This window comes from Stegodyphus dumicola, chromosome 10 (genome assembly GCF_044657685.1).
Source record: "Stegodyphus dumicola isolate Sdum_Otavi_A_Nest chromosome 10, ASM4465768v1".
Taxonomy (NCBI): domain Eukaryota; kingdom Metazoa; phylum Arthropoda; class Arachnida; order Araneae; family Eresidae; genus Stegodyphus; species Stegodyphus dumicola.
The window spans coordinates 173,453,708-173,481,008 of NC_140777.1; the positions used below are offsets into that span (position 1 = coordinate 173,453,708).

A 27,301-nucleotide genomic window follows, 5' to 3' on the forward strand; every position below is an offset into this window, starting at 1 on the left:
TGCACAGATAGGGCTTGTATGTCAGTAGCTGGCAAAGCTCACCAACAGATAATCTCTACTCAGTGCATGAAGTCTCGGATCACCCTGCAACATTGCACCGCTTGATCGCTTGCACCGGCTGAACGGAAAGAATAGCAAATTCGACGCTGGGCTCAACATGTTAAGTAACAGTTTTACTCTATAGCTTTTGGGTTACATGACCCTGCGGGAAGTTTTATTCAATACTTTTGTTGAACCTTTGAAATAGTATCTATCTTTGATACAGAAAGGTTGTCAAATAATTAATTTTATTTTAGACAGAAAAAATGAAAAATTACCCCATGGTTTGATTCACACATTTATTAAATCAAATTTCAAAAAGTAATTTTGCTACAAAAAATAGACTTCTATTACATATTTTTCAGATAAATGTGGTATAAAACATGTTAGAAAATTAGAACTAAGACAGAAATGAAATATAAAAATGAGCAGAATAGACAAAGGATTTTGGAATAATATTACTACATAAAAATCTATAAAGGAACAAAGAAGGAATGAGATAACACATGCACACAAGTTCAATATAATATATCACTATCAAAAACATTGCTGCAGTACATACATTGCATCACCACATTCCACATCAGAAAATAGTCATTTATAACATATCTTTAAAAGGAACAACACTCACACTTTATCAGTACTGTAAATAAATTAATAAAACTTAAAATATATGCACATATCTATTATGACTAGCACCAATATAAGAATCAAGATTACACACCACACACTGCAATTCAAGCATGTAATAATTGTGCTTTTTGCCATATGCATATATTTCTTATTGCACATACAGTTAATATTTTATGAAATTATCAAAATCAAAATTAAAAATTCATATGGAAAATGCTTTTAAAGATATAAGTTTCTAAAGTACACATTTGAACAAAAAATTCCACACTTTGAATACGCATTCAGAAAACAAATTTCTTACAAAATCATATTTAGTAAGAAGAATCTTGAGCTGAAATCCAATCTATTGATCAAAGTAGAAGTAAATTTCTAGCAAAACGTCAATTAAAACAAATACTGACATAAAATCTATAACTATTATAAAATAATATTTTAACAAGTATATATATACAGTACAAAGTCCGTAATCCGGACTCGTTTCGATTTCGGCGATTCCGGATTATAGATCATCAATTTAAATCTAGTAAGATGGCATGCAGAAATTATACAATTAAAAATATGAAATCATAATTTATGAAATAAAGAGCAATTATGATTTAAACGGTATCAAAATTTACAAAAAAAAGTGTAATATTTATTTGTTTACTTTATTAAACATTTCTATCAATGTAATATATTTGAGTGTAAGTTGTTTAAGTTGCTTTGTTTTTTTGTGCTTTCTTTCTCTTTAATTCTATAAACAGACATAATTTTTTGTTCAGTTAGAAAGTTCCACTGTTCGAGTCCTGTAATTGCTGTGTCGAGAATACCGACTAACTTGTCAAACGAAATTTTTTCGTTTTCAATAACCTCTCTGTCACTTTCTTCACTATCGGAAGCACGAGGGTAAACGCTTTATGTACATGCGTAATTTTGTGGCTTTGAGGTCCGGATTATAGATCATTCCGGATAATAGACGTCCAGATTACGGACTTTGTACTGTATAAGTACTAGAGGAAGTAATGAGAACATAATTAATGGCCCGAAAAGAATTCATGCAGAATATTTAAGATTATTTCCAAGGGAGAAGATTTATGCTACATAACCCAAAAAGAAAGGGGGTATTAGAATAAATTACAAAGCAATTAAAAATCATAACTAATCTTTCCTTAATACAGTATAAAGTCCGTAATCCGGACTCGTTGGGACTTCGGCGATTCTGGATTATAGATCATCAATTTAAATCTGTAAGATGGCATGCAGAAATTATATAATTAAAAATATGAAACCATAATGTATGAAATAAAGAGCAATTATGATCTAAACCAAATTTACAAAAAAAAAAAGCTTAATATTTATTTGTTTACTTTATTAAACATTTCTTTCAATGTTTTCAATAACCTCTCTGTCACTTTCTTCACTATCGGAAGCGACCCACGTGCGCATACATATTGGAAGCGCGCATTAAACGCGCATGCGCAAAGCATACAAAAAATTTTTTTGCGGCTTTGTGGTCCGGATTATAGATCATTCCGGCTAATGGACGTCCGGATCAGGTACTTTGTACTGTATGTCCTTTTTGATAATATATTAATAAGATAAAAATTAAGATTTAAATTAACATTTTTTAATTAAAAGGGGAGAACCTGTCAGAAAATCAATGTGGACAAAAAGTCATATTCAAAGCCAATGATATTTTTCTTTTAACTGATGTTTTCCTGTGGATTTGAAAAGAATTAAAGCAAAAACATCTCGAAATTTTGAATGGTCTTATGAATCTCCAATAACTGAGCTTTGAGTGAAAGTTTTCCATTGCTTTTAATACCTTAATATATATATATATATATGCAATAACTTGTAGAGGTTTCTTGTGTAGATAGAACAGTGACACTTTCAGACTTGCTGTAGATTCAAAATAATTATATATATATACAGTCAAAAGTCGTTAATCCGGACCTTTACGCATGCGCATAATACGTATAACGGACGGTATAAGCTAAGCTAAAATTATCTAATTATCTATTTCAGTTGATGTTCCAGATTGCGTTGTTCCTTAATCTTCGAAATGGACCCAGCTTATTATTTTTTGCAGACTGTTAGAGCAATTTTATATAAGTAAGCTTGAACTTTCGATTATGTCAAATAGAATTTCCGATGCTGGAGCTGCCAAAGGATCTACAAAGCGAAAACATGTTTCGATGTCCATCAAATAAAATACGGAATTGCTGCAAAAAAATGGATAAAGGCATATCTTTTGTTTCTCTAACCATTCCGAAATCTGTTTATCAATTTCACGTTGCTCTGCGGGGGAGGGGAACGTTGCGGCACGCAATGAACTGGAAGTTGATCTGTCAGCACTATCTTCAGGGCAGATGTTTTTATTTTATTCGGCTTATAATTCATTACTAAATGTAGAATTTCATCTTGATGTACTCTGATATGATTTAAATCAAATTCATTATAAACATTACGGATACACATCAAATAGTTTTCTGGTTGCAATTTTCTAATTTCGATTATGCGTAAGGTATGCTTTACGCATGCGCGCGTTGAAAGAAATGTTTAATAAAGTAAACAAATAAATATTAAGCTTTTTTTTTTGTAAATTTTGATACCCTTTAGATCATAATTGCTCTTTATTTCATAAATTACGGTTTCATATTTTTAATTGTATAATTTCTGCATGCCATCTTACCAGATTTAAATTGATAATCTATTATCCGGAATTGCCGAAGTCCCAACAAGTCCGGATTAAAGACTTTGTACTGTATCTTATTAGTTTAAGTGATCAATACTGATTTAAAAATAACCATGAATCAATAAACAGATAAGCAATCAATAAATTTCCAGAATATATGGAAACATTAATATGAAATATATATTTTTATATGAAAAAATTGCTGCACATTTTTTATCAATTTAAGCAATTCACATGAAAGATCTGCAAGAATTTTCAACATCTGAAAATGTATTGCTCAGCACAGTCCTAAAAAATGGACTTGAAATGATCCATTATGTTAGCAATTTAAATGATACAAAACAGAAAATGGAAGTATATACTAATAAACAGCTCACTATTATTAATCTAAATAAATTTTTAAATTCTAATACAGATATAAACATTTATTATTAGCAATATTTTCAAGAATGTTTTTACCTTATGCATACTTTTCTGAAAATACTGCTGCATAACAAAATATTATTTATGTTCTCAGCATTTCATATCATTGGTATTATCTTCACCTATTTACAATGACTGATAATGATACAAAAGAAGATGAAATAAATTTTGCACATGTATTTTTTAAACCAAAATTAAAATTACAATGAGCAATTTCCAACTCTGAAATGTTCCAAAGACAGAAGAAAACACAAATTACTTAACTCACAGCAGTACTACGCAATTCATGAGCATTTAATATAAATAAAAATTGAACATCTTGGTGGAAATAAGGCACATGCAAGAAAGCCATATTTTACAGAAGGAAGAAAATGTGTGAAAATCTTTGTCTCGTAGAAATATGACAATAACAGAAATTCAGCATATTGCTGATTCTGAATTATATAGTATAGATGATATCCTAATTACCAATTATTAATAAGAAATTCATACATACATATAGCATAAGAAACCCATTACATTTACTACATTTATATGAAAAATATGTATTCATGCATATAAACCAATCATGTTCTAGGATTTTAAGTTTAAAACTAATAGAAATATGACTTATCACATGATCAAGAACAACTTTCAATACAAGTAGAATTAGGTTATTTTCTTAAGGTACTACTTGTGTCGACTACTTATATTACTTCTAATATTTTACATTATAACTATTTTAAAAGAATTTCTTTGTTACCATAAAAATAATTGTAGGTCACACTGATATGATTTAGAAAAATCTTAATATTTTTCAGTTCATTTTAAATTCAAATTTATCTATATTTTTTCTTTTCTTAAGTTTTTAACTATGAAAAAGTTATAAATTAATTAATAATTATTTTACCTATTTTGTAAGCATAATTGATTATAGCACACTATAAATAGTCATACTTTAATATCAATACAACATCTATTAAATAAATGGAGAAAGATAAATTTCATCATTTAAATACAAATTTTGGCTTCTCATTTAACAGCTAATATTAAATTAATAAAAAATTTACATTACAAAATAACTAAAATAATTACTACAAAGTTTAATAAATTGTAATAAATAATAATTATAAAACAAAGAATTTTATTTAATTATTTTGACTCCTGCTGCCTAACATATCTAATGCATGAAAAAAATGAGTCAAAAATATTTGACAGAAATGAGATTTCATAATTTATCAGATGGATAAAATATTACACAAATGAATTAAGGAAATTCAATGAATTACACAAAATTTAATTTTGTGCTCACTGCTTTCCAACCTTTTAAACAACCAACCATACAAAATAAATACAATACCAGAACTTGCATTCTTCAAAAATTTGTACAAATATATTTGCACATTCATATGATAAAATGCATTTGTTTAACAGATAAATTTCTAATTTACTTTGAAATAAGTTCAATAAATTTTTAATTTCCCTAAAATATAATAACTGCTATAAAACATTCCTTGAAACATTTCTTTCTTCAAAATGCAAGAAAATTGTAAATGAATTCTTGTGCATAGAGTATGTACGTTTGCACAGCATATCACTCTGTCAAGCCTTTTTAACTTCATAGAATACCCAGCTAAGAAAACATGTTAAAGAAATATTTATTTTTGATTATGTAAATGCAAATTTTAAAAAATACATTCCAACTGAACAGAAACAAATTAAGAATATAAATAAAGCCCTTATGTTAAAAAATACATGGATATTTAACATTAATCAAAATGCTATGAAACATGAGATTGAGTGAATCAAGTAAGCGTTTGGAACTAACTCTGAAGTTAATCAAATGAAATCAAACTCTGTTATCATCCCAGTTATGGTTGGAAAATAATGCAGTATTTGCTTTTGTATTTCCCCATTACAAAACATTTAATGCAAATACCCCTTTCTTCAACCCTCTGCCCCCAATTTTCAAAATAATTTTACTTTCACTATGCAAACCACAATCTAAGATTGTTAGATTTTTCTGTGAAGGTCAGGCAGAAAAGCTTAAAAATCTCCTCATGCCACATGACTCTTTTTTTTTTGGGGGGGGGGGGAGTAAAATAAAACAATTTTTTGTCATTAAAAAAAAAAAATCCAGGACTCTTCCTATACTCAGTAAACACATTGAGGTATGCAAAAGAACATTGCTTAGCTACAGTAACCTCTTCCAACAAGCTTTCAAATTTTCTATGGTTCAATTCTTGTGAATGCATGAAAATCATTGTACTTATTACAATTTTTATTAAGGCATATTAATTCAAACATCAAGATACATGTTAAGCAAATTTTCTTGGTAAATGATACAGTGAAAAGCACTACGATATCTATTAAACTATATTTTTGTTTTAATATAAATTAAATCTGTTTTCAGATGCTTTAATTGAAAAATATGCATCTGTCCACATATAAATTAATCTCTTTATAACTTATTATATATCAAGCCATCTTATAAACTTTTGTTTAAATATTATCAATTAGATATGCTACTGCAAAAAGCAAATTAGTTGTATGTAATAATAATATTAAATGGTTTTGTTTTCTGAAACATTTAAAAAAATACTTTTAATGTGTATATCAGTTGTATTACATGTAATAAAATATTTTGGTAATTAATTTACAATTCTGGGCATATTTGTTAGCAGGTGGCAACAAAGAAGAGCTACAAATAAACCATTTCAGAATGCTAATGTACTCAAGAGTGTTATGCTGCAATACCTCTAAAAACTATAAATAATCCCTTAACAATTTTAAACCAATTCTACAACAATGCAATGAGCAACATATTAGCATCCTACAAGTTACAACTGCTATGAGACCTCATGAAAAGCTCTTTATGAAACTAAATAAAAACTGTAATCCATTGTTATATTAAAGTACAAAATTGTAAACTTCTATGAATGTTGGCTTTGTTTTATTTTTAATTCTACATCAATGTATTATAAAGCTACTTATTTTGCTGTGTTTATCGATATAATTCTTTTCCAGAAATATATAAGTAATATCAAGATAATCATAGGATATTTCAAAAATGTTTCAGAAATTAAATTCTGCTCCTATAAAATGAAACACAGTGATATTGTTGAAATGTTAGAACTAGAATCATGCTAAAATTCATACAATTTTTTTAAATTGTCTATGATGTAATCAGAAATACGTTTGGCAGTACTTTCAATGTGCATAATATAGGTAGAAGCTGAGAGCTGCATATTTTTACTCTGAATAATAATTTTGTTTTTACAGTCAAAAGTCTTTAATCCGGACTCGTCGGGACTTCGCCGATTCCGGATTATAGATCATCAGTTTAAATCTGGTAAGATGGCATGCAAAAATTATAAAATTAAAAATATGAAACCGTAATTTATAAAATAATGAGCAATTATGATCTAAAGGGTATCAAAATTTACAAAAAAAGAAGCTTAATATTTATTTATTTACTTTATTAAACATTTCTTTCAACGCGCAAATGCGTGAAGCATACCTTACGCATAGCCGAAATTAGAAAATTGCAACCAGAAAACTATTTGATTTGTATTCGTGATATTTATAATGACGAGGAATTTGATTTAAATCATATCAAAGACGGAGTACATCGAGATTAAATACTACATTTAGTAAGGAATTATAAGCCGAATAAAATAAAAACATCTGCCTTGAAGATAACAATAGTGCTGACAGATCAACTTCCAGTTCATTGTGCTCCGCATCGTTCTCTCCCCCCCCCCGCACAAAGCAGTGTGAAATTGATAAACAGATTTCGGAACGGTTAGATAAACAAAGGATATGTCTTTATCCATTTTTTGTAGCAACTCATTTTTTGTTTGATGGACATCGAAACATACTTTCGTTATCTAGATCCTTTGGGAGCTCCAGCATCGGAAATTCTATTTGACATAATCGGAAGTTCAAGCTTACTTTTATAAAATTGCTCTTACAGTCTGCAAAAAATAATAAGCCGGATCCAATTCGAAGATTAAGGAACAACGCAATCATCAACATTAACTGAAATAGATAATTAGATAATTTTAGCTTATACTGTCCGTTATACATTAAACGTGCACGCGAAAACGTATTCTGCGCTTGCGCAGACGCATATGCGCAGTCGTAAATGTCTTGCACGCACGAGTAAAACGTCTATGCGCATGCGTCAATGCGGCCCATGCGCAGAAAGATTTTAGCTTTGAGGTCCGAATTAATGACTTTTGACTGTACTACTAAACTTATAAAATAATACATTGGAAGATGCCAGTTAAATGATTTCCTGTGTTTTCCAGGTACATACTAAATTTCAAATGCTGCTCTTTTGTGAAATCACCATCAACCATAGGTTTTGTTATTTTTATAAAAATTTCTGATATATGTTAAAAAGTGGCATGAAATTAATTGTATTTTATAATATAATGGCAGTCAGTGTTGCGGTTTTTTAATATCACACTTTCACAACAAAGTAAAGAAGCTGTCTAACCATGTTTATTTTGCACAACAAAATAATGTGGAAGCCCTAGGAGTTTGAAATTTCTGAATAATACAGAATAGGCAAAGAAAGGATTTTTATGTATCACATAGTTTGTATTTTATTCAAAAAATATAAACTGAGAAATACCAGGAACTAAAATCAATGGCAAACCAATAAATACTACATTTTTTTTATAGTGTCACAAATCCATATATTCAAATATTCTTATATTTTCTGATTATTTGGGTATAAAAAATATTTTTTTTTACCAGAAGTCTTTATCATTATTGTAATAAGTACAAAGATTTTTATCATTACTGTCTTAGCATCTTTGTTCATTGATTTCTATTCTATTCGATGGTACATCAAATGTCAAGGATACCTAACCCATGCTTCCTATTTGTACTATTTAAAAGCACTTTTTTTTTCCCAATTTATGACATATTTGTAGAATTCCATAACTTTTCTTTTGTATTCAAGTGACAGTTTTTATGCTATTGCGGTTCTAGTACGCATGCACAGACCATTTTTCTTCATGAATCTCTCGCACCATGATGCTCACATCAGCAGCACACATGAAATATACAATATGCATATATACAAATATCAGCATACATATATCAAAATCCACAGCACATGTATTTATCGCTGATTTTTCCCTTCAGTTACAATCATTTTTGTTGAAACAGTAATCCCATTCTTCTTGTGATTTGTAATCCAATTCTTAACCTGTTCCTCAAGCCATTTAAGAGCACATAAAGTTCTTTTACTTTATGTTAAAAAAATAAATATTCTTATAAAGAATTATAAGTATTATTATAAATATTCTTATAAGAATTCTTATAAAGTTCTTTATCTGTATTCATTAAATCCATTATCTGCTTCTTCCATTTTCATACTATCTTCTCAGTCGGGGATAAGTCAAAATGCCTTTCGGCTGCTCCGTTTCTGTGCTCTAAAGCATAATCCATGATTTCAAGCTTAAATGCAATATTATATCACAATCTTCGGTATTCTCCCAATGCAATCCCAATCCAATATGCAATGTACCTAACATAATTGTGTAGTTACTTTATGGATCAATAGATGACACCATTAAAATTATTGTTTTTACACATTTTTTCTTCTACCATTTTATTCAAATTTACACGAGCAAATTTACCATTATTTAATATTAATAATTTTTTACCTTTTGCAAAATATTTCTTTTGCTGTGTTTTATGCTGCAAAAGAAAAGTTTTTTTGCTTCTTACTTCAACTCTCTGCAATGTAACGTGAAAAAAAAAATTCTATTCGAGAGTAAATTGATAACAAAGTTTCGAAGATAGCCTTTTAAAAACTCTTTGTAAATTCAATGGAAAAATTGCACGTGAAAGAAACAATAGGCATAAACACTGTTTTTACAAACAAAATAGTCTGAAAAAGAAGTGATAAAACTGATGAACTAACTAATAAAATTTGGTAGATCAACAGTTGAGACAATACCCAATCTTTTCTCCTTAGATCACATGAGGGTATTCTATTTTTAACATTTTATGCAATACTTAGTTTAAGCAGATATGTACACTGAAGAGAAAGAAACTTATTATACATTGAATGACACTACCATACTCCTTACGCCTGACTACTGGTAGACTTTGAGTTTACCACAAGAGATATTCCTAATGCCAATGAACCAACTAATGAGACGCTTACATTTTCAACTAGTAGAAATTGGCTAACCAAAACAGCCCTTTTATTCTGAAGTGCCAAGCACAATGTAAATGTACAAATGTCAATTGTGAGACATGATAACCCCCATGAATTGTTGCTCGCATTTTAAAAGGTAATAGTAAAAAAAAAAATATTACCATTTTTAAATGTAACTTGGCTAAAGTGAGTGACGGCACAGAACGGTGGAAATAATTAGATGGTTTTGAAAGTGAAACTGCTTCCGCACCACTCATGGGATTGGTGGCTGTGGTTTATAATATGTCTTGTTATTAATGCAGCATGTTTTCAAGCAGGAAGTAACACTATTTATTTTTTAAATTTAAATTTAATGTGCATATTACTAAACCAAAACTTTTTATAAAAATGATGCATCCGAAAGAAGTTTGGGATCGCCCCAAATTAAATGCTACAAAAGTTATTTCCTAAGGTATTTTCAGTGTCGTGGCTCACAGTCTAACATGCGAGATAAAACTACACTGCATTATGCTATATAGTTTACATACATAAATGCTACATTATATGTAGATATAAGATTTATTTGTGAATTGTTTTAGGAAATACTTTCAAGGAAATATTAAAACTCTATTGCTTTCTACTACTGAAAACAGTGTTATTATCAATTTGCAATAAAGGCAACCATTTCCTATGATGTGGAGAAAAGTGTTTAATAGTGTTCTCCCTTGCAAATCAGCTAGCATCTTAGAAGCAAAGTTATAACTCGGTCCATAAGATGTAGCCTGAATTTAAGGATCACTTGAGTGAAAAAAAAAGTGCTACTTAAAGCCAGGAAATAGAATACATTTTTGATGTAGAAATATACATTAAAAATCTCTTTCCTTCTAATTATAGACAATTAAAAAATGTTAAACTATTAAATACTTAAAACTAATGAAAAAGGATACTTTTCCATGAAGGATGGCACATAAGCTGAATGACTTTCAAATGTCACTTTAATTGGTAAGTTAGAAAGCACGTTTTCATATGTTTTCAAAGCTTCAATACAGCTTTCTCCTAGAGCCTAAAAACAACATTCATCACAAAATAAAATTACAGATCAAATTATGACTTTAAAAGAAAAATGCATAAGAATCCATAACACCACGAAAGAAATTTTGCAGAGTTGTGAAAATTACAAGGGCATTAGAAGTAAGTGCTACATAAAAGTTTTAACAAAATGAGATCATATTGATGGAAACAATGCTTTCATTTAATTCCTTTGTTCATTGTTATACTAATGACACTGAGTACCTATCATCATAAAATTAGGAAATTAGCAACCTTGTGTAATTTTATGTTTTACTTTAGTGTGTTTCTCTCCCGTCTTTAATCATTATCATGTTGGAATATATCTCAGATGCTCCTTGGCTATATGGGCAATACATATGGTTTCGCAATCATCATACCATACTTTCATATTGTCTGAAATGTATTCCAGAGGTCATATGAAATGCGGCCTAACACCCTTACACCTCATACTATACCAGTCCCGACGGGTCTGGATTTCGGACTTTGTACTGTAATTATTTAATCATGAACTGGCACATGAAATGCCTTCGGCACGACAAAGCACCATTGCATCAATTTCAGGAGGCCATGCCATTTGATGCAGAATTTGGTGCCTCAAAATATATGCTTCATTGGATAGCGATTCCAGCACAGGTGCACAGAGACTTGTCTGTTGCAATCAGGAATTCCATATTCATGATGAATATCTGCTTACACCACGTTTGTGAAACCTTCGATTCTACTACCTCTGAGGGTTGTTGATGAATGACAATTTTCCTATGTGGTTGTTTTATTAGTTTTCTATCATGTTATGATTGTGTTTCTGACTCTGCATTACTAAACGATACTGATTCATTCTCCCAGAAGTTTGAACACTTGGTAGTGAATCTGTTTACATATATATCATAGCTGCCAACCTTTAAATATGAAAAATCACGAGACTTATGCCCCAAAACTGGGAGGTTTTCATTTTGCATGGAATGCAATTTCAAGAGAATGCAAAACTGAGTTAAATTTACTTTGTAATGCATGATTCAGGTTATTGAACTAGTTATAATATGATTTTGATGTAAAATAAATTTATACTTAATTAGATGTCTATGTTTAATGTTCTTTGGCTGATTTCATTTTGTAATACCCTTATTTCTTTTTTCAAGAATATCCTGAAAAGGGAATGAAAGCCTACATTTATCAAGATATTTTTAAATACGATGAAAATAAAACTAGCAACTAATAAATATCTAACATTGTGTGGATAAACTTAGTTACGTACCATATATTGATGCAAAATAACTTTAAATACACATTTTAGCCGATTAAACTTTGCTTGAATCTTCATAAAAAGTTCTAAAAATATATACAGTGGATTAAAATAATTCAAATCTAATCAAATTGAATAAGAAAAATTATGCTGAAAATCACTAAGGATGGGTAACGGAATCTGAACACTTTCTGTTTAATTAATTTTCAAAAGCTCATTTATTGCTGGGAAATGTTTTCTTTAATAATGACTAAAAATAAAAAACTGGGAGAGTGGAAGAAGCACGGAAAAATCGGGAATCTCCTGCAAACAGACAGTTGGCAGCTATGATATATAATGTCTGTGTGTGTGTGTACAAATTAATTAAAAGTTAAAATACATCATCATTAATACATCACATTAAAATATTATTTCACCACAATGCAATAAAATAAAAGTTTTAAGATTAAATGAAACAAGATAACACAAAGTGGACTCAAGCAACTTACATGATTCAGATAACTACCATCATCTTTCAATACTGCTAAAGACATATTCACTATTTTCCTAACAAAATCCCATAATTCACCTGCAATCAGTATTCAGGTAAATTTTCTTTTAATGAAACAAAATGGTATCAATTGAGAGATTTATAAAAATTAAAAAAGGGATACAGAATACATGCAAATTACATTAAAAAATGTGTTATAAGTGTTTCAATTGTAGTTCAAATTACTTTTACCTTGAGGTGAAGTGGCTATTGGAATGTCAGTTAAATCATTAATTATGACATCAAATTTTCTGCCTTCTGCTTTATATTCGTCAAGCTTCTTCAGACAATCATCAACAATGACCTAACATTGTGGAAATATTATTAGCATGTTGGTTTAAATTTACAAGCTATTACATAATTATATGCAAAACACAAAAGAATAAGAAAAAGTTAACATGCAATTTACACATGTAAAAAATAATCACACAATGAAATAATATTCTTGCTTTTTGAAATCTCATTTCTACATACAGTTTTCCAACCATTAATTTTGTGAGATATTTTTGAGGAAAAATAAAATTTGAGTATTTTTCACACTGAAAATACATAACTAGATACATTATATGCAGTACACATACAGAGAAGCAATAAAAGATTGTCCAAGAAGGGATGAATGACTAGAGTTCCTGCTGGCATAACATCCCATTTCAAAAATTCATCATGCCCAATTTAATAAATTTCTAAAACAAGGAATGCAAAGGTTTTTAATGTAACTGACCATAACTTGAAACCTGAGGTAAAATGTGATGCTGCATTTGAAGATATATTAATGGCTCACAAATGTACAGAAAGTAATTTCACTGAGAAAATAACCCAAAACAGCTTTAAGATACTCAAATCTTCCAGAGCAGCTATAGAAGGTTTTGATTACGATTTAAGCAGAAAAAATACTGAAAATAATGAGACCAGTGAATTGCAGTATTGGGCAGAGAAAGCCATACATAAAATTAAGGATTTGTTAAAAATTTAAAATTGACACAGTGACCAGCAAAGCTAATTATCCCACTCAATAGCTTTTGTTTGATTCTTGTAAGTACCAATTATCACCATTACTTTAACTTTACACATTAAACAAAAATGGATTACTTTCACACACTTTACTGAGAAAAAACAGCCAACTGTTTGGAAAATGTAAGTTAAATTTTAAAATATCAAATCTGCATTTTTTCACTAAATTACAAAACACTCTAAAGAAATAAATAAAATTTCCACATTTTTTACACCTTAATTTTTGATTGGCATGCAACTGAAAAAAAAAAAAAAAAAAAAAAAAAAAAAGTGCATAAAACATATAAATGTGGTATATTACATTAATCTACACATACATTAAAAACACTTTTTATAGCTTTTAGATTGCTATTTGTGAATAGGTAAGAGATTGCTTTTTAAACACCTTCATTTTTATTAAATACACAGGCAACCTGAATTAAAATTTTATAAAATAAATTGCAGAGCAGGCTTTTACTCTACGAAAATGTATTCTGACTTGAGTGTAATGTTTCCTTTAAAAAAGACCCTTATATTAAGTTTTTGGTAAATATGCTTACACAAATTTTGTAATTACTTTATATGCCTTGGAAAGCACATAAAAGTAGGCTAGAAAATAATCTATAAATGCTGATAATTAAGTGTTATTCTTCATTTAAGGAAGACATGAAATGATTTAAAACTAAGATTATAATTTCATTTCACATTATGCTGAAAAATTATGATAAAAAATGATCCTATGATCATAAAAAACCTTTTAATTAGTTAAGCTATTTCTATAACTACAGGTAAGTGCTAGTAGTTTAAGTAACTAGTAGTAAACATTTTAAGAATTTATTATTTTTTTCTGTATGTGGAAATCATGAAATTACTATTAGTCTATAATATGAACTAGTACTAAACTTATGTATCAAGATTTTAGATTAAACTGCATGACAAACATATAAAAAACAAAACATGTGCTTACTTTATAATTTGGTCCCTCTAACTTGTCTAAGGAATCACCACAACAACCTCTAAGATGTATACGACAAGCATCAATAACCATTTGGTCTATTTGTTAATGTTAAGGCATAAGTTAAAATTACATTATTTCATTCATATTCTTTGTGACTGAAGTTTCGTTTATTACAACAATTATTTATTTTTATTTCAATAACAGAAAATTTAATAAAATTAGTAAGTAACAAAATTGAATAGTATAAAATTAAATGAAAGCATATTTGATGCACAATAAATTTTAAGGAATTTAGTCAAAAATGCCTAAAAAATTTCCCAACTTTATGTTGGAATTTTTATGAAAATAAAAACACTACATCAAATAACATACCCTAAAAACTTCAAAAAATTGTTTCACAAAGTTTTTTTAAACATATTTGGAACGAGCAGATGTTTTACTTTTTATTATGGCAGAATACTGAATACCAGCAAAAATAATGAAATTCTGAAGTTGGTTGCCGAAAACTTGTATCTTTACGGTTAAGATAAAAACTATAAAATATTTTTTGACATATCAATGCTGGAAATATGTGTTGTTTAAAAAAAAAAAAAAAGATTTTCATAATTTGTATGCTAGCTTTTATTAATCTTACATATTTAATGTCTGTATTTGAAATATGAATTGGTCATTGACTAATCAATGGTAAATTATGCATAGAAAAATAAGAAATGAAGTTTAAAGCATAGACTTATTATAGCAAAGTTTAAGCATATTCAGCATTGACAATTATATATCTTAAGCACAGATTAAAGGATATATCAACCATAGTAACAAATTTTGGATTTTCTTTAAGAAGTTCATGCAACAAACCACCATCACCACCACCAAGAATTAGAACTTCTTTCCCAGTATAAGAAATAGAGCCATACTTCATCACACCTCTAGTATAATTCAAGTCACTTTCTGCAAGGTCTAAAAAGATTATTAAAATTTTTACTTTTTTTAGCCAAGACCAGCTAAAGTCATTGTTAGTATTAAAATGCATGCATAGCAACCAAGCATTAAAAATGTTTAATTGTGTTAAAAAATAATGATTTTATAAGAAAACTTTTAAATGAATAAACAAAAACACTGAGTTTACAAAAAAGAATCATGAATAGGATAATGTACAGGCATTATTTATCATGTTTGAAAAATGCAGTATATGAAAAATATGGACACAAAAATACAGAATTCCTTTCCTCTTTATATCAAGTTTTAAAAATATAATAAAAAAGGGGAAAAATTAACTTCCTTAAACTTCAGTGTCATTTTAAAAATTTTATAGTTGAAGATTCTTCTTTTGAGTAATATACATGGTGATTCAGTTAATCATGTATAAACTTTTGGGAGGGGATAGGTTACACTAAGACAAACCACAATTATATACCAATAAGGGTTCAAAAATGCTATCATCATACAATCATATATTAGATGACACTGTTCAGCTGCAAGATTTTTTTAATACTCTTAAGGATACCATCATTTGTAAACTATCTACAGAAGTAGTAGGATGGCTGAGTTCATGAACATGAAGATGGCTGATGAGTACCTTACATACAAAGCAATAATCAAGTCACTATGCAATCATACCAGAAACACTATCTAATAATGCAACTGCAAAACCTGATGCATTTATATGATTCATGAAGGGCACTGATTTTTTCCTCCCCCCCCAAAGGTCTGCTAGGAATAAGAGCTATGGATACACACTTTCAACTTCAAAGTCATTCAGCTGACACTTTCAAATACCAGCAAATGAACCATTAAATGTCCACTGGCTTTGTCTCCCTTGGTCCAGTAAATACCAGATTCTAAATGAAAATCAACAAAATAAAATTTGAGCACCATGCTCAAAACAAGAACTGAAGATTATCCTCCATACTGCATTTGCTTAATGATATATGTAGAAAAGTATAGCATGATCCATTTATCCTGCTTCTGTATTATTTACACAAAAAGTATGCTTTGAAGTTAGTTCAATCCCCATAATTTGCCTGATTAGGTGATAGAAAGAATCCTCATATTGCACAAAACCAATTTGCTTTTAATCTTTGGGCTGACTTAATAAGGACCTTTTAACTCACATATACACTCTTTCGGGGGGAAAAAAAAAAAAAAAAAAAAAAAAAAAAAATCGAAGCAGCATGATGGAAGTGGTTGTTTTTGATGAAATTGAATATGTGTATAGCTCATACACAGATAATAAAATGATTAAAAACTCAAGGTCATAGTATTTGTTCATGGCTCCCAATCACCCACTGAGTGTTCAAATTAGTAGTTGGTCAAAATACCCCTTGCGGCAATGCATGCTTGAATTCATCGAGGCAAGGAGTGGTAGAGGTTCCTAATGTCATCCTGCGACACATTCTACCAGGCATTCATCAGCTGTCGCTCCAGATCTGCAATATTTTGTGGTGCCGGAATCTGGCAGCCTACCATGTCTCAGACATGCTGCCAAAGATTATCAGCCACATGGAGACAGTCCAGAGATATGCGAGCAGTATGTGGCCTGGTATTATCTTGGAAAATAGCCCCAGGATGGCAGGTCATGAAGGGTAATGCAATCAGCCGCAGGATCAACATATTGTTGAGGTGTTAAATATGTATGGAGGATGACTAAAGATGACCTCCTTTGATAAGAAATAGCACCCCACACCATAACACCAGGGGTTATGGCTGTATGCTCTTGTAAAACAAAGGCTGATTGGGACCGCTGACTCCGTTCTTCCCAGACACGAACATGGTGGTCTTCTGCTTCAAGAGTGAAGCGGGATTCATCACTGAACACTATACAATGCCAGTCTGATGGCAGCCATGATCATCGGTTGTGACACCAGACGACTCCCCCAATGCTGTGGGGTCAAAGGCCTTTGTGAGCATAACCCCACCTCAGACAAGCATCGTGAGATGGTGGACGGTACCATGGGAGGTATAGACATGGCTTTATTGCTTTGAATAGTCGTCAATGATACTGTTGGGACGGTTTGGGCCTAGAGTATAATCATCCTATCTTGCCTCGCATTTGTGCTCCTTGGCCTTCCAGAGCCTTCATTTTGTCGGCAATTTCCTTGCAGCAACCACTGCTGCCAACATCTATACACAGCAGTGTCTGTACGCTGCAGGTGGCGGCCTATTGCTCAGTATGACCACTCAGCTTCACACAACCCTACAATGCAACCATGTTCGAAGTCGTTTAGTTGTGTGTAAGTTCTTCGATATCGTTGTAATGCCGTCTTTAGTTGCTTCTTTACGGAATTACAATGGCAGCAACAAAAAGAGATAAATTTTCAGGCTCTGTTACTGGTTTTATACTTTGCAAATTGCGCACTAGAAATGTGTGCTATGATCGCAGTTCGTGTTCATTTGCCTTGAAACTTTGATCATTTGAACATTCAATCAAGATGTTTTTGCATACCAAATTTTGTCATGATTGCAAAAGTCCTCAAGGAGCTTCAATTTTTTTTTGCAAAAGAGTGTTTATTAGGTATCAACATCTGTCTCAGTATCAGCGGATTGGGTGAGCTAACTCCTTTCATCGACTTGCAAGACCACAGTACTTAACATGCCTTGAATATTTTTACTAAATTACATCAAAGGACCCTTGAAAGTGATGAGGACTTTGTAGCATGCATCTCTACAACTACTTGAGAAGTTTTAGGCATACCACATATGTTTCAAAATGTGTATAATTTTATTCATTAGCATTTTCAAATGTAACAGTTTGTGGTCAAAATTTTGAACACCTTTTGTAATTTCAGTACATTTTTCAAATGCCATCTAATAAATAAATAAATAAATAAACTGTTATTTGTGATCTTTTATTTGTTGTCCTCTCCTAATAATAACACATGAAAATGATGTTTCCAACTTACAATGCTACATGATTTCAATTTGTTCTTCATACAACCTACACCTCGAAAGAGTTTGCACATATTTAGATGAATCACCCTGTATATTAATATAAATAAGATTAATTACATTATTATGAAAAACTGAAAATTACACATGCAGTGTGATGTCTTGTACACTATGCAGAATTTTTTTAAATAACTTAAACTTGGCCCCATAAAAAAAATCATAGCTGCCTCAAAGATCACATTCTTCAGAGAGAACATCATCATCACAATTACATAAATTTTCACTTTTTGCATACCTGTATATGAGAGAATAAAAGCATCTAAGTTTAAATTTTAAATTAGAATGAATAGACAGGCAACATGGACATTTTTGTGGTTTTCTTGGGTAAAATGTGAATTAGAGTAAACTTTTTCTGAAAAGAAAGACCTTTTCAAAGGCATTCATTATGCAGATTGCCTTAGTGTGCTCACCCCCAATCAAATACCAAATCCTTCATTTTTCAGTAAAATTTGGTTTCCCAGAATGTCAGGCACTTGCTTGCATTATATAATTCACTCCCATAGAATCAGCACATATGAAAGGAGAATATCTAACTATATGAGCTACGAACATGAAATGAACATATACAAACTTTATTTTCAGAAGTTTTGAAGAAATAAAAATCATTTAATGAGTCTAACAATAAAACCTGTGATGTAAGATATTGAAGTAATTGTGATTCAGAGCTTCAGAATAAAGCTATATCTGAGAATGATCACTCAATTGGATGAGAAATAAATGAGAAATTTTCCATATGAAAATACGAAAGAGTAGAAGACTGAAGAGGAAAATAAACAAGTTTCTAAATATTTCTTTTTTTTTTTTTTAATTGAATAATGCAAGGAGTGTGAAAAATCTGGACAATACACAGTCCCTTACCGTTAATGAAAATTACTAGAAGCATTAATACATATTACTAAATTAATGTGTGAACATTTACATTATTAAAGTCAAGGGCAAATGAGTAAACACTAAGATGACAACATAAAATTAAAAGTTTCCAATGATTTATTCTTTTAAAAGAGACTTAAAAACCATTTCATGCGAATGCAAAAGTTATATGAGCTACAAATGATGCTCACTAAGAAAATAAAATAAAAATAGCTGAATATTTAGCAGAATTATATTTATAAATAATTCTTTTTATTACCATAAGTCAGAATTGTTAAATCGATGTAAATAACAGAAAAATTAGTGTGGAATCAGACATCCCTTTATGTTCATAGTGTATATGTATCCATCTACCATTCTGACTTAAATAAGCCAGTCAATCATAGGAATGTATAACATATATGTGTATATGTACAGTACAAAGTCCAAGATTTGGGATTTTTCCAGATATTTGATCATCAGTTTTAATCTAGGAAGACAGCACGTAGAAATTATAAAGTTAAAAACATGAAATGGTGATTTATGAAACAATGAAGCATTTATGAACTAAAGGAATCAAAATTTACCAAAAAAAAAAAAAATAATAATATTTCTTTATTTTACTGAACATTTCTTTCAATGCGAGTTCTTTAATTTGCATTTTTTTTTTTTTTTGGTGCTAATACTTTCTCTTTAATTATAGACAGACATAACTGGTAGTTCAGTTACTAAAGTTTCAACATTCAATTCCTGTAATTGCCATGTCGAGATTTCCCACAGTTGAAATTGAATTTTTTTCATTCAATCGTCAAATTCAGACAAAAATTTTTCATTTAAAACACATCTCTGTCACTTTCTTTGCTATCAATAGAGATATTTTCTGGATTTAGAACCATATTACAAATTTCCATAAGCTGACTGATGATTGGAGCATTGTCATCACCATGAAAAACTTCTGTTACCTCAACTTCATTTATTACCACTTCTCCACATTTCTTCACAAATTCCATTAACTGGAAAAGTTTGCTTTTTGTCTGCAATATCTGAAAACCTTCAGATTTGAAGCTGATGAAATTAAGCCTGAATTATATCAATTTAGTTATTTATTATACTTACAACTATTTCCTGCACATACTTAAGGCTTATGCGAGTTCCAAATATATAAATTAAAACATATACTTAAGGTTTATCCAGGACCAATGATAGACATTTTTCAACCTAATGTAATCGCTGCAAGACCAAAATTCTATTGCCAAGTGCCTCCCTAAATTCTAAACATTTTGCCAACCTTAAATTTTACATCTCAGTGCCTTCCCTAAATTCTAAAGATTTTGTCATCCCTTAATTTTGTTGCTCAGTGCTTCTCTAAGTCCTAAATATTTTGCCTTCACTAAATTCTGCTGCTCATTGCGGCCGCACCACCTCTGGCAAGAGCCCTGGAAAGGTTTCTGGCAAGAGTCCAGATCAGTTATTCTCATTTGAAACAGCACTAAATGTAATCTTTTGGCTTACAAGAATCATTATGAAAAATATATTTTGCATACAGGAAAAAAATTCTGTTAAATTTCTGCTCATTAATGCACTGAACACTTTGCAGTGGAATTAGCTTAAGTTTATAATCATGGATGGTCAAGTGCAAAACACGAAAGATTACCATGCTCTTCGGTATAAAAACAGGAATATTAAAATCTAAAAATAATAATAAAATTGTTTAGACATCGTAGCGTGAATAATTTTTCAAGCTGCGAAGTGTTAATAGGCATGCAGTGGCAGACAAAAGGGAAAAAATTTGCATCACCTACAAAGGGCAAATAGCGTGTTTCACATATGTTTTATGTTAAAATCATATTATTACGATATCATGCATAAGAATCATTTCAATATTTAGCAGATCCTCCATGAGATGTGATAACAGCCTTGCAGTAGTCCCGCACAAAAGATAACAACTTCTGAATGCAATCCTGGCCAATTTAATGGAACTAAACCCTAATAATGCTTTCATGCAGTTTAATCTTAGTAACAGGCTTCTTAGCATCAACTCTCGTAGCCATAATATGGCAGCAATTTTTAATAAGATTCAGATCAGGGCAATTCCCACGCTAGTCCAAAACTTTAATTCCAAATTTTGTCAAACATGACTGCACCTCAAGGGCAGAAATAAGGAGAAAATTACCCTTATTTTACCCTACCAAATGTTCATCTTTGAAGATGAATACTTGCAAAATGAAGCAACAAAATCATGCATAAGTTAGATCGTTGCGATTTCCAGCACCTATAAAATGATCATAAATAACTGGCTTTAAATACTCCTCCAAGATCTGGGTATAAACTGATGCGTTTACAGTTCCAGTAACAAACAAATTTCAGCCATCTAACCACTTTCCTGGATATGCATGCCCAAACCATTTGGGTCACAGGGAATCTCACATTGGGTAATATGGATCTAGATAAGCTTCACTTTTAAGTCTCCGAACAAACCACTTATTGCTCGACCTATGTAGGATGAATTTAGATTCAATCAAAAGTGTTACAAAGTCCCAATGAGGCTTTGCCCTTTTGGGGAAGAGGGGGTAAGTAAAGGCTTTTTTGGAGGAATTCACACCACAAGGCATCTTTGTACAGTTTTGCACTTAAGGCCACAGTCTTTCTCAAATTCAACTTTTAAAACAGCAGTACTTGCATGATGGTTATGAAGAGATATCTATTTTAGATACCGATCATCAGATTTTGTGGTCACTGTCTTTTGGCCTGATTGAGCATGTCTCTCAACATCACCAATTTCATGCTTCAATTTAATTGCTCTCAAGACTCAACTGATTGCAGCCAATTTTTTAGTGATCTCACACTTTGAATATTCTTTAGCTAAGGCAACTGTTGCACACATTTCCCTTTTTGTCAAATTAACATACAGAGGCATCATTTTATCGCTCAAAGGACAAGACCAATGACCAATGACCAATTTCCCCTTTTGCTGTGCTAGTTACACTAATTGGCTGACACAATATATTTGGAAACATTGTATGATGCAATAAAAATGTGGAATGATCTCGCATCTTGCATTGCAGCAGTTAAGATAATCTTTTTGAACAAAATAATGTGTTAACATTATAAAATGTTTGTTTTTCTAGGTGATGCAATTTTTTGTCTGTTGTATATATAGAGAGAGATTTATGTAAACGGTTTAAAAGTAACTAGTACAACCAAATAGAATTAGTTAAGAAATTCATACAATTTCTGTCTATTCAATGCAAATAAACTATATTCTGTTTTATTCTCATTTCATAAATTTCATTTATAATACCAGTAAAACAATATAAGAAGCATAAAGTATTCAACTAAATATGAAACTATGTTCAGAAGAAATCTGTTAACTAAGCATTATTAAATTTCTAAAATAAGATCTTAAGTTTATTTGTTTTCAAACTAGATATGCTCCTGATGAAACTTTATGCATATAACATATTTAAGTGGAAAATGTACAAACAACTAATTGGTTGAACAAATATTTCACTTACTTTGTAGATCATCTAAAATTAAGCAATTTCCAAGAGTAGGCGAATGTAAGATTTTAATATTTTGATAAGGAGAATCTTCTTGGAAAATCACTTTATCAAAATCATATTCTAATAAACGCTCATCAGCAGTTGTGAAATATAATGGTACTTCGGAACCTCTTTTAACAATAGGTATCCTAAAATTAAAGTAAAATCAGTAATAAGAATGTATTATAGAATCTATAACATGTTCAAATTACATGACACTGAGGAACACTATTTATTTGATGACCAATCATATATCAATAATAGAAATATATTATTTTTAGCATTAATATATTTTAGGTTTGAAGTAAAGAATAAAATTTGATCATAGACATAATTAAAAATAAATTTACAAACAAAAATTTAAAAAGTTATACTTTATAAAAGGTAAGATGAACAATTTCATAAACTACTTTTCTATACATAAAAAAGTCAGGAGTTAGGACTAGAGATGTGCTTTCTACTTACAAACTGATTCACTTTACGGACGAAGCAAATACATGATTCATGAAAAAAGATACCGTAGCTCTTTTGCAGTTCATTTACTGAAAGCTTTTGCTGTAAGCATGCCAGGAAAGTTTGATTCAGATTTTAGGCAAGAAAAGAATATTTATACTCCCATGATTAATGTATTTAATTTTTATCATTTCCAAAATTTTTTAAATTTTATTGTTGGCTCTATGTAGAAGGAAAGTTTTAAAGAAAATCAAAACAATAGTTGAAAGAAATCACTTCAAAGGATTAGTGTTTAATTGAGTCAATTCCACAAATCCCACTGCTTATTCGATTCTTTTCACTCCATCATCGCTAATTGCTCTTGATTCACTTCTCCTTCCTGAAGTTTTTCATCAAGGTTAATATTAGTGAGCAGCGAATCATAAAAAAGAACTGATTCAGTTCAACAAGCAAATGGTTCAGATCTGATCCCATAAAAGAACAGTTTTGCCCATCTCTAGTCAAAACTAGTACTCATGTTTGCCATATCATTATAATTAAATCAATAACAGGATATATCAATTATATGGATAAGCTTCATGGATCAGATCAATCAAAAGCATTAATTATTTTAAAAACAACAGTTTGTGGCGAGCAAGTGGCAATCAGCAGGTACATGCGTATTTGCTTACGTGCTTAGAATATTCTGAAATACTTGAAAAATGCATATCTGCATTACACATGAGAAAAATTATAGAAAGTCCCATGCAAGCAGTCTGCTCACCAGGATTTGAAATAGTGTTGAACTACCAATACAGTCAAAAGTCGTTAATCCAGACTCATCGGGACTTCGGCAATTCCGGATTATCGATTTTTCCGGATTATAGATCATCAGTTTAAATTGGTAAGATGGCATGCAGAAATTATAAAATTAAAAATATGAAACCGTAATTTATGAAATAAAAAACAATTATGATCTAAAAAGTATCAAAATTTACAAAAAAAAAAAGCTTAATATTTATTTGTTTACTTTATTAAACATTTCTTTCAATGTAAGTTGTTTAAGTTGCTTCGTTTTTTATGTGATAATACATTCACTTTAATTCTATAAACAGACATAATTTCTTGTTCAGTTACAAAGTTCCGCTGTTCAAGTCCTATAATTACTGTGTCGAGAATACCGACTAATTTGTCAATCGAAATTTTTTCGTTTTCAATAACCTCTGTCACTTTCTTCGCTATCGGAAGCGAATTATAATGACGAGGAATTTGACTTAAATCATATCAAAGACGGAGTACATCGAGATGAAATACTACATTTAGTAAGGAATTATAAGCCAAATAAAATAAAAACATCTGCCCTGAAGATAAGGAAGTGCTGACAGATCAACTTCCAATTCATTGCGCGCCGTGGCGTTAAAGATAAACAAAGTATATGCCTTTATCCATTTTTTGCAGCAATTCCACTTTTTTTAATGGACTTCGCTTTGTAGATCCTTTACATATTAGTAAATATATATCAGAAATTCTATTTGACATAATCAAAAGTTCAAGCTTACTTTTATAAAATTGCTCTAACAGTCTGCAAAAAAAATAATAAGCCTAATCCAATTCGAAGATTAAGGAACAACGCAATCTGCAACATTAACTGAATTAGATAATTTTAGCTTAGCTTATAACGTCCGTTATACATTAAACGCGCATTCGTAAGTGTATTTTGCGCACACACGTATTCGCAGCTGTCAACGCGACGCATGCGCAGAAAGTTTGCAGCTTTGAGGTCCGGATTATGGGTGTCCGAATTAATGACTTTTGACTGTACTCATTAAATTTACAACTTAACCGCTTATAAGTAAATACTGTACATCAGTGCACAGAATCAAAAGTGTACAGGTTTAATTCAATTTTTTGTTATATTAAACTTTAATCCAGGGCTTCTTAAATTTTTTCATTCATAATTCCTTTTTATCATCTAGGTTTTTGCCAACCCCTGGTATTAAATATAAAATACTGGTATAAAAATTAATATTTTTAATTCCCTGGTAAACAATACACACATAAAAAGAGGTAGTTTATTTCAGGTATGCAAAAATTATTGCTTGCAAATAAAATTGCTTAATTAAAATTTTACAACTGTACTTTGTGCGCAAGTTCGTAACCCAAAACCAAAAGAAATCATTACATATATACAGAAAAAAGTAAATACAATATTAAAAGATAAAACAAACAAAAACTGTATTTCTTTTCACTGTAACTATACAAAATAAAATGGATGGCATAAGTGTAAAATGATGTGGAAGATATTGTTTGGATGTGAAATTCCCTTCCATAACAACTTCCAAGTTGCTGCCTTTAACCCACGGGAAGGCGCGTGGGGTGTATCATACCCCAACCCTACATTAAAGTGGAATATTCCTAACTTGTGAAACTGAAATTCTGTGCTGCTTTCAGTAGCTGAGTTTCTAGTTGTGGTTGACTTTTAGAACTGCTTTTTCTTTGCCTGTGTGTTTCAGAAAAAGATTTATCGGTATTTTGTTGGAGCTGGGGTATGACACACCCCATGCGCCTGTCCGTGTAAGTGTTTTTCTGACTGAATATTTAGTTCAGAAATTTATTTCTAGAGTGTAACAGTAAATATTTCTACTCGCAAGTGATTTTAAAGTACTTGACATTAAATTCTTAAAATTTTTTAACTGCATTATGGTAAAAAGAATGAGTCCCTATGAACTGGAGATGCAACACATGTGAGATTTATTAGAAATATTTGAAAGCGATAAAGATTGCATTTCGGAAACTGAAGATGAAACTAAGAATATTTTCTACAATGTTTTGGTTTCGAAAAAGATAAAACATTAATTCTTGATGTTCCTAAAAAAGGAAAAACTGTTCTTATGCTTTCAACATTATATAACGATCATACTATAGATGATACTATTGGAGAAAATAAAACGTCAGGAATTATATGTTTTAATAATATGACTAAAGGAGCAGTGGATATGGGGGATGAAATATCAGCCAATTATTCAATTGCCAGAATAACAAGAAGGTGGCCAATGGTAATTTTCTTTCCTGCACTGAATATTGCTGTAATAAATGCTTGAATTATATTACATTCAACTGCTAATCCACCAACAAGAAACAGAAGTCTGTTTTTGAAGGACTTTTAGCATTACAATTAATGAAAAAAAGTTAATACTTTTCCAAGAAATTGACATACTGCATGCAAAACAAAAGCAGAAGTTTCAATGAAGAAGTAAAACGAATACATGAAATTCGAAACAACTAAGTATGAAAGATGTGTTAAATTTTTTGCCCTCGTGCCAAGGACAGAAGAACGTGAATGCAATGTTTAAAATGTGAAAACATTCCGTGCCAAGTACACATGAATGTATTTCGTTCAAAGTGTGAAGAAATAAAATAAGCATGGTGTATTAGAGATGCAATGAAACTTAGAGGCATAATGTTTATTATTTTCATTTATCTTAATTTTAACTCTAAGATTATTTCGGAAATTAATTTTTTGGAACCCAATTATTCTTCACTTATTTAAAATACACGAGAACAAAAAAAAAAAAAAAAAAAAAAAAAGTTTTAAAACTAAATAATAATATTTTTATTGTATTTTAAATATTGGGGTATGTGATACCCCACGCGCCCACTCAAGTAACTTTTCTTGGTGCGACTTCCGCCGAGTTAAGGAACATTATCTTTTAACTTTTCTTTATCTCTAAGTACCATTCGACTATACTTGAGATTCCTCTGTTTCACTCAAAGTTTGTCCAATGCGATGTTGTTCATATGTTTTAAGATATTGCTTAAAATGTATGCGCATGA

General features: G+C 30.4%; 1 protein-coding gene across 4 annotated transcripts in view; it reads right to left on the reverse strand.

Moving 5' to 3' along the window:
- Positions 1 to 324: 324 nt before the first annotated feature.
- Positions 325 to 27,301, reverse strand: part of Sms (spermine synthase) — a 170,983-nt gene continuing 144,006 nt past the window's right edge. For 3 of the 4 annotated variants that reach the window (XM_085825881.1, XM_085825882.1, XM_085825880.1), the window contains exons 6-12: positions 23,009 to 23,184; positions 15,499 to 15,656; positions 14,712 to 14,798; positions 12,947 to 13,058; positions 12,714 to 12,793; positions 10,862 to 10,977; positions 325 to 5,384 (exon numbers count right to left, since the gene is read on the reverse strand). In XM_085825881.1, the coding sequence (XP_085682007.1) occupies positions 5,354 to 5,384; positions 10,862 to 10,977; positions 12,714 to 12,793; positions 12,947 to 13,058; positions 14,712 to 14,798; positions 15,499 to 15,656; positions 23,009 to 23,184 (760 nt within the window). In that variant the 3' untranslated portion in view covers positions 325 to 5,353. The remainder of the gene's footprint in view (positions 5,385 to 10,861; positions 10,978 to 12,713; positions 12,794 to 12,946; positions 13,059 to 14,711; positions 14,799 to 15,498; positions 15,657 to 23,008; positions 23,185 to 27,301) is intronic. The other variant, XM_085825884.1, reaches the window with a different exon arrangement.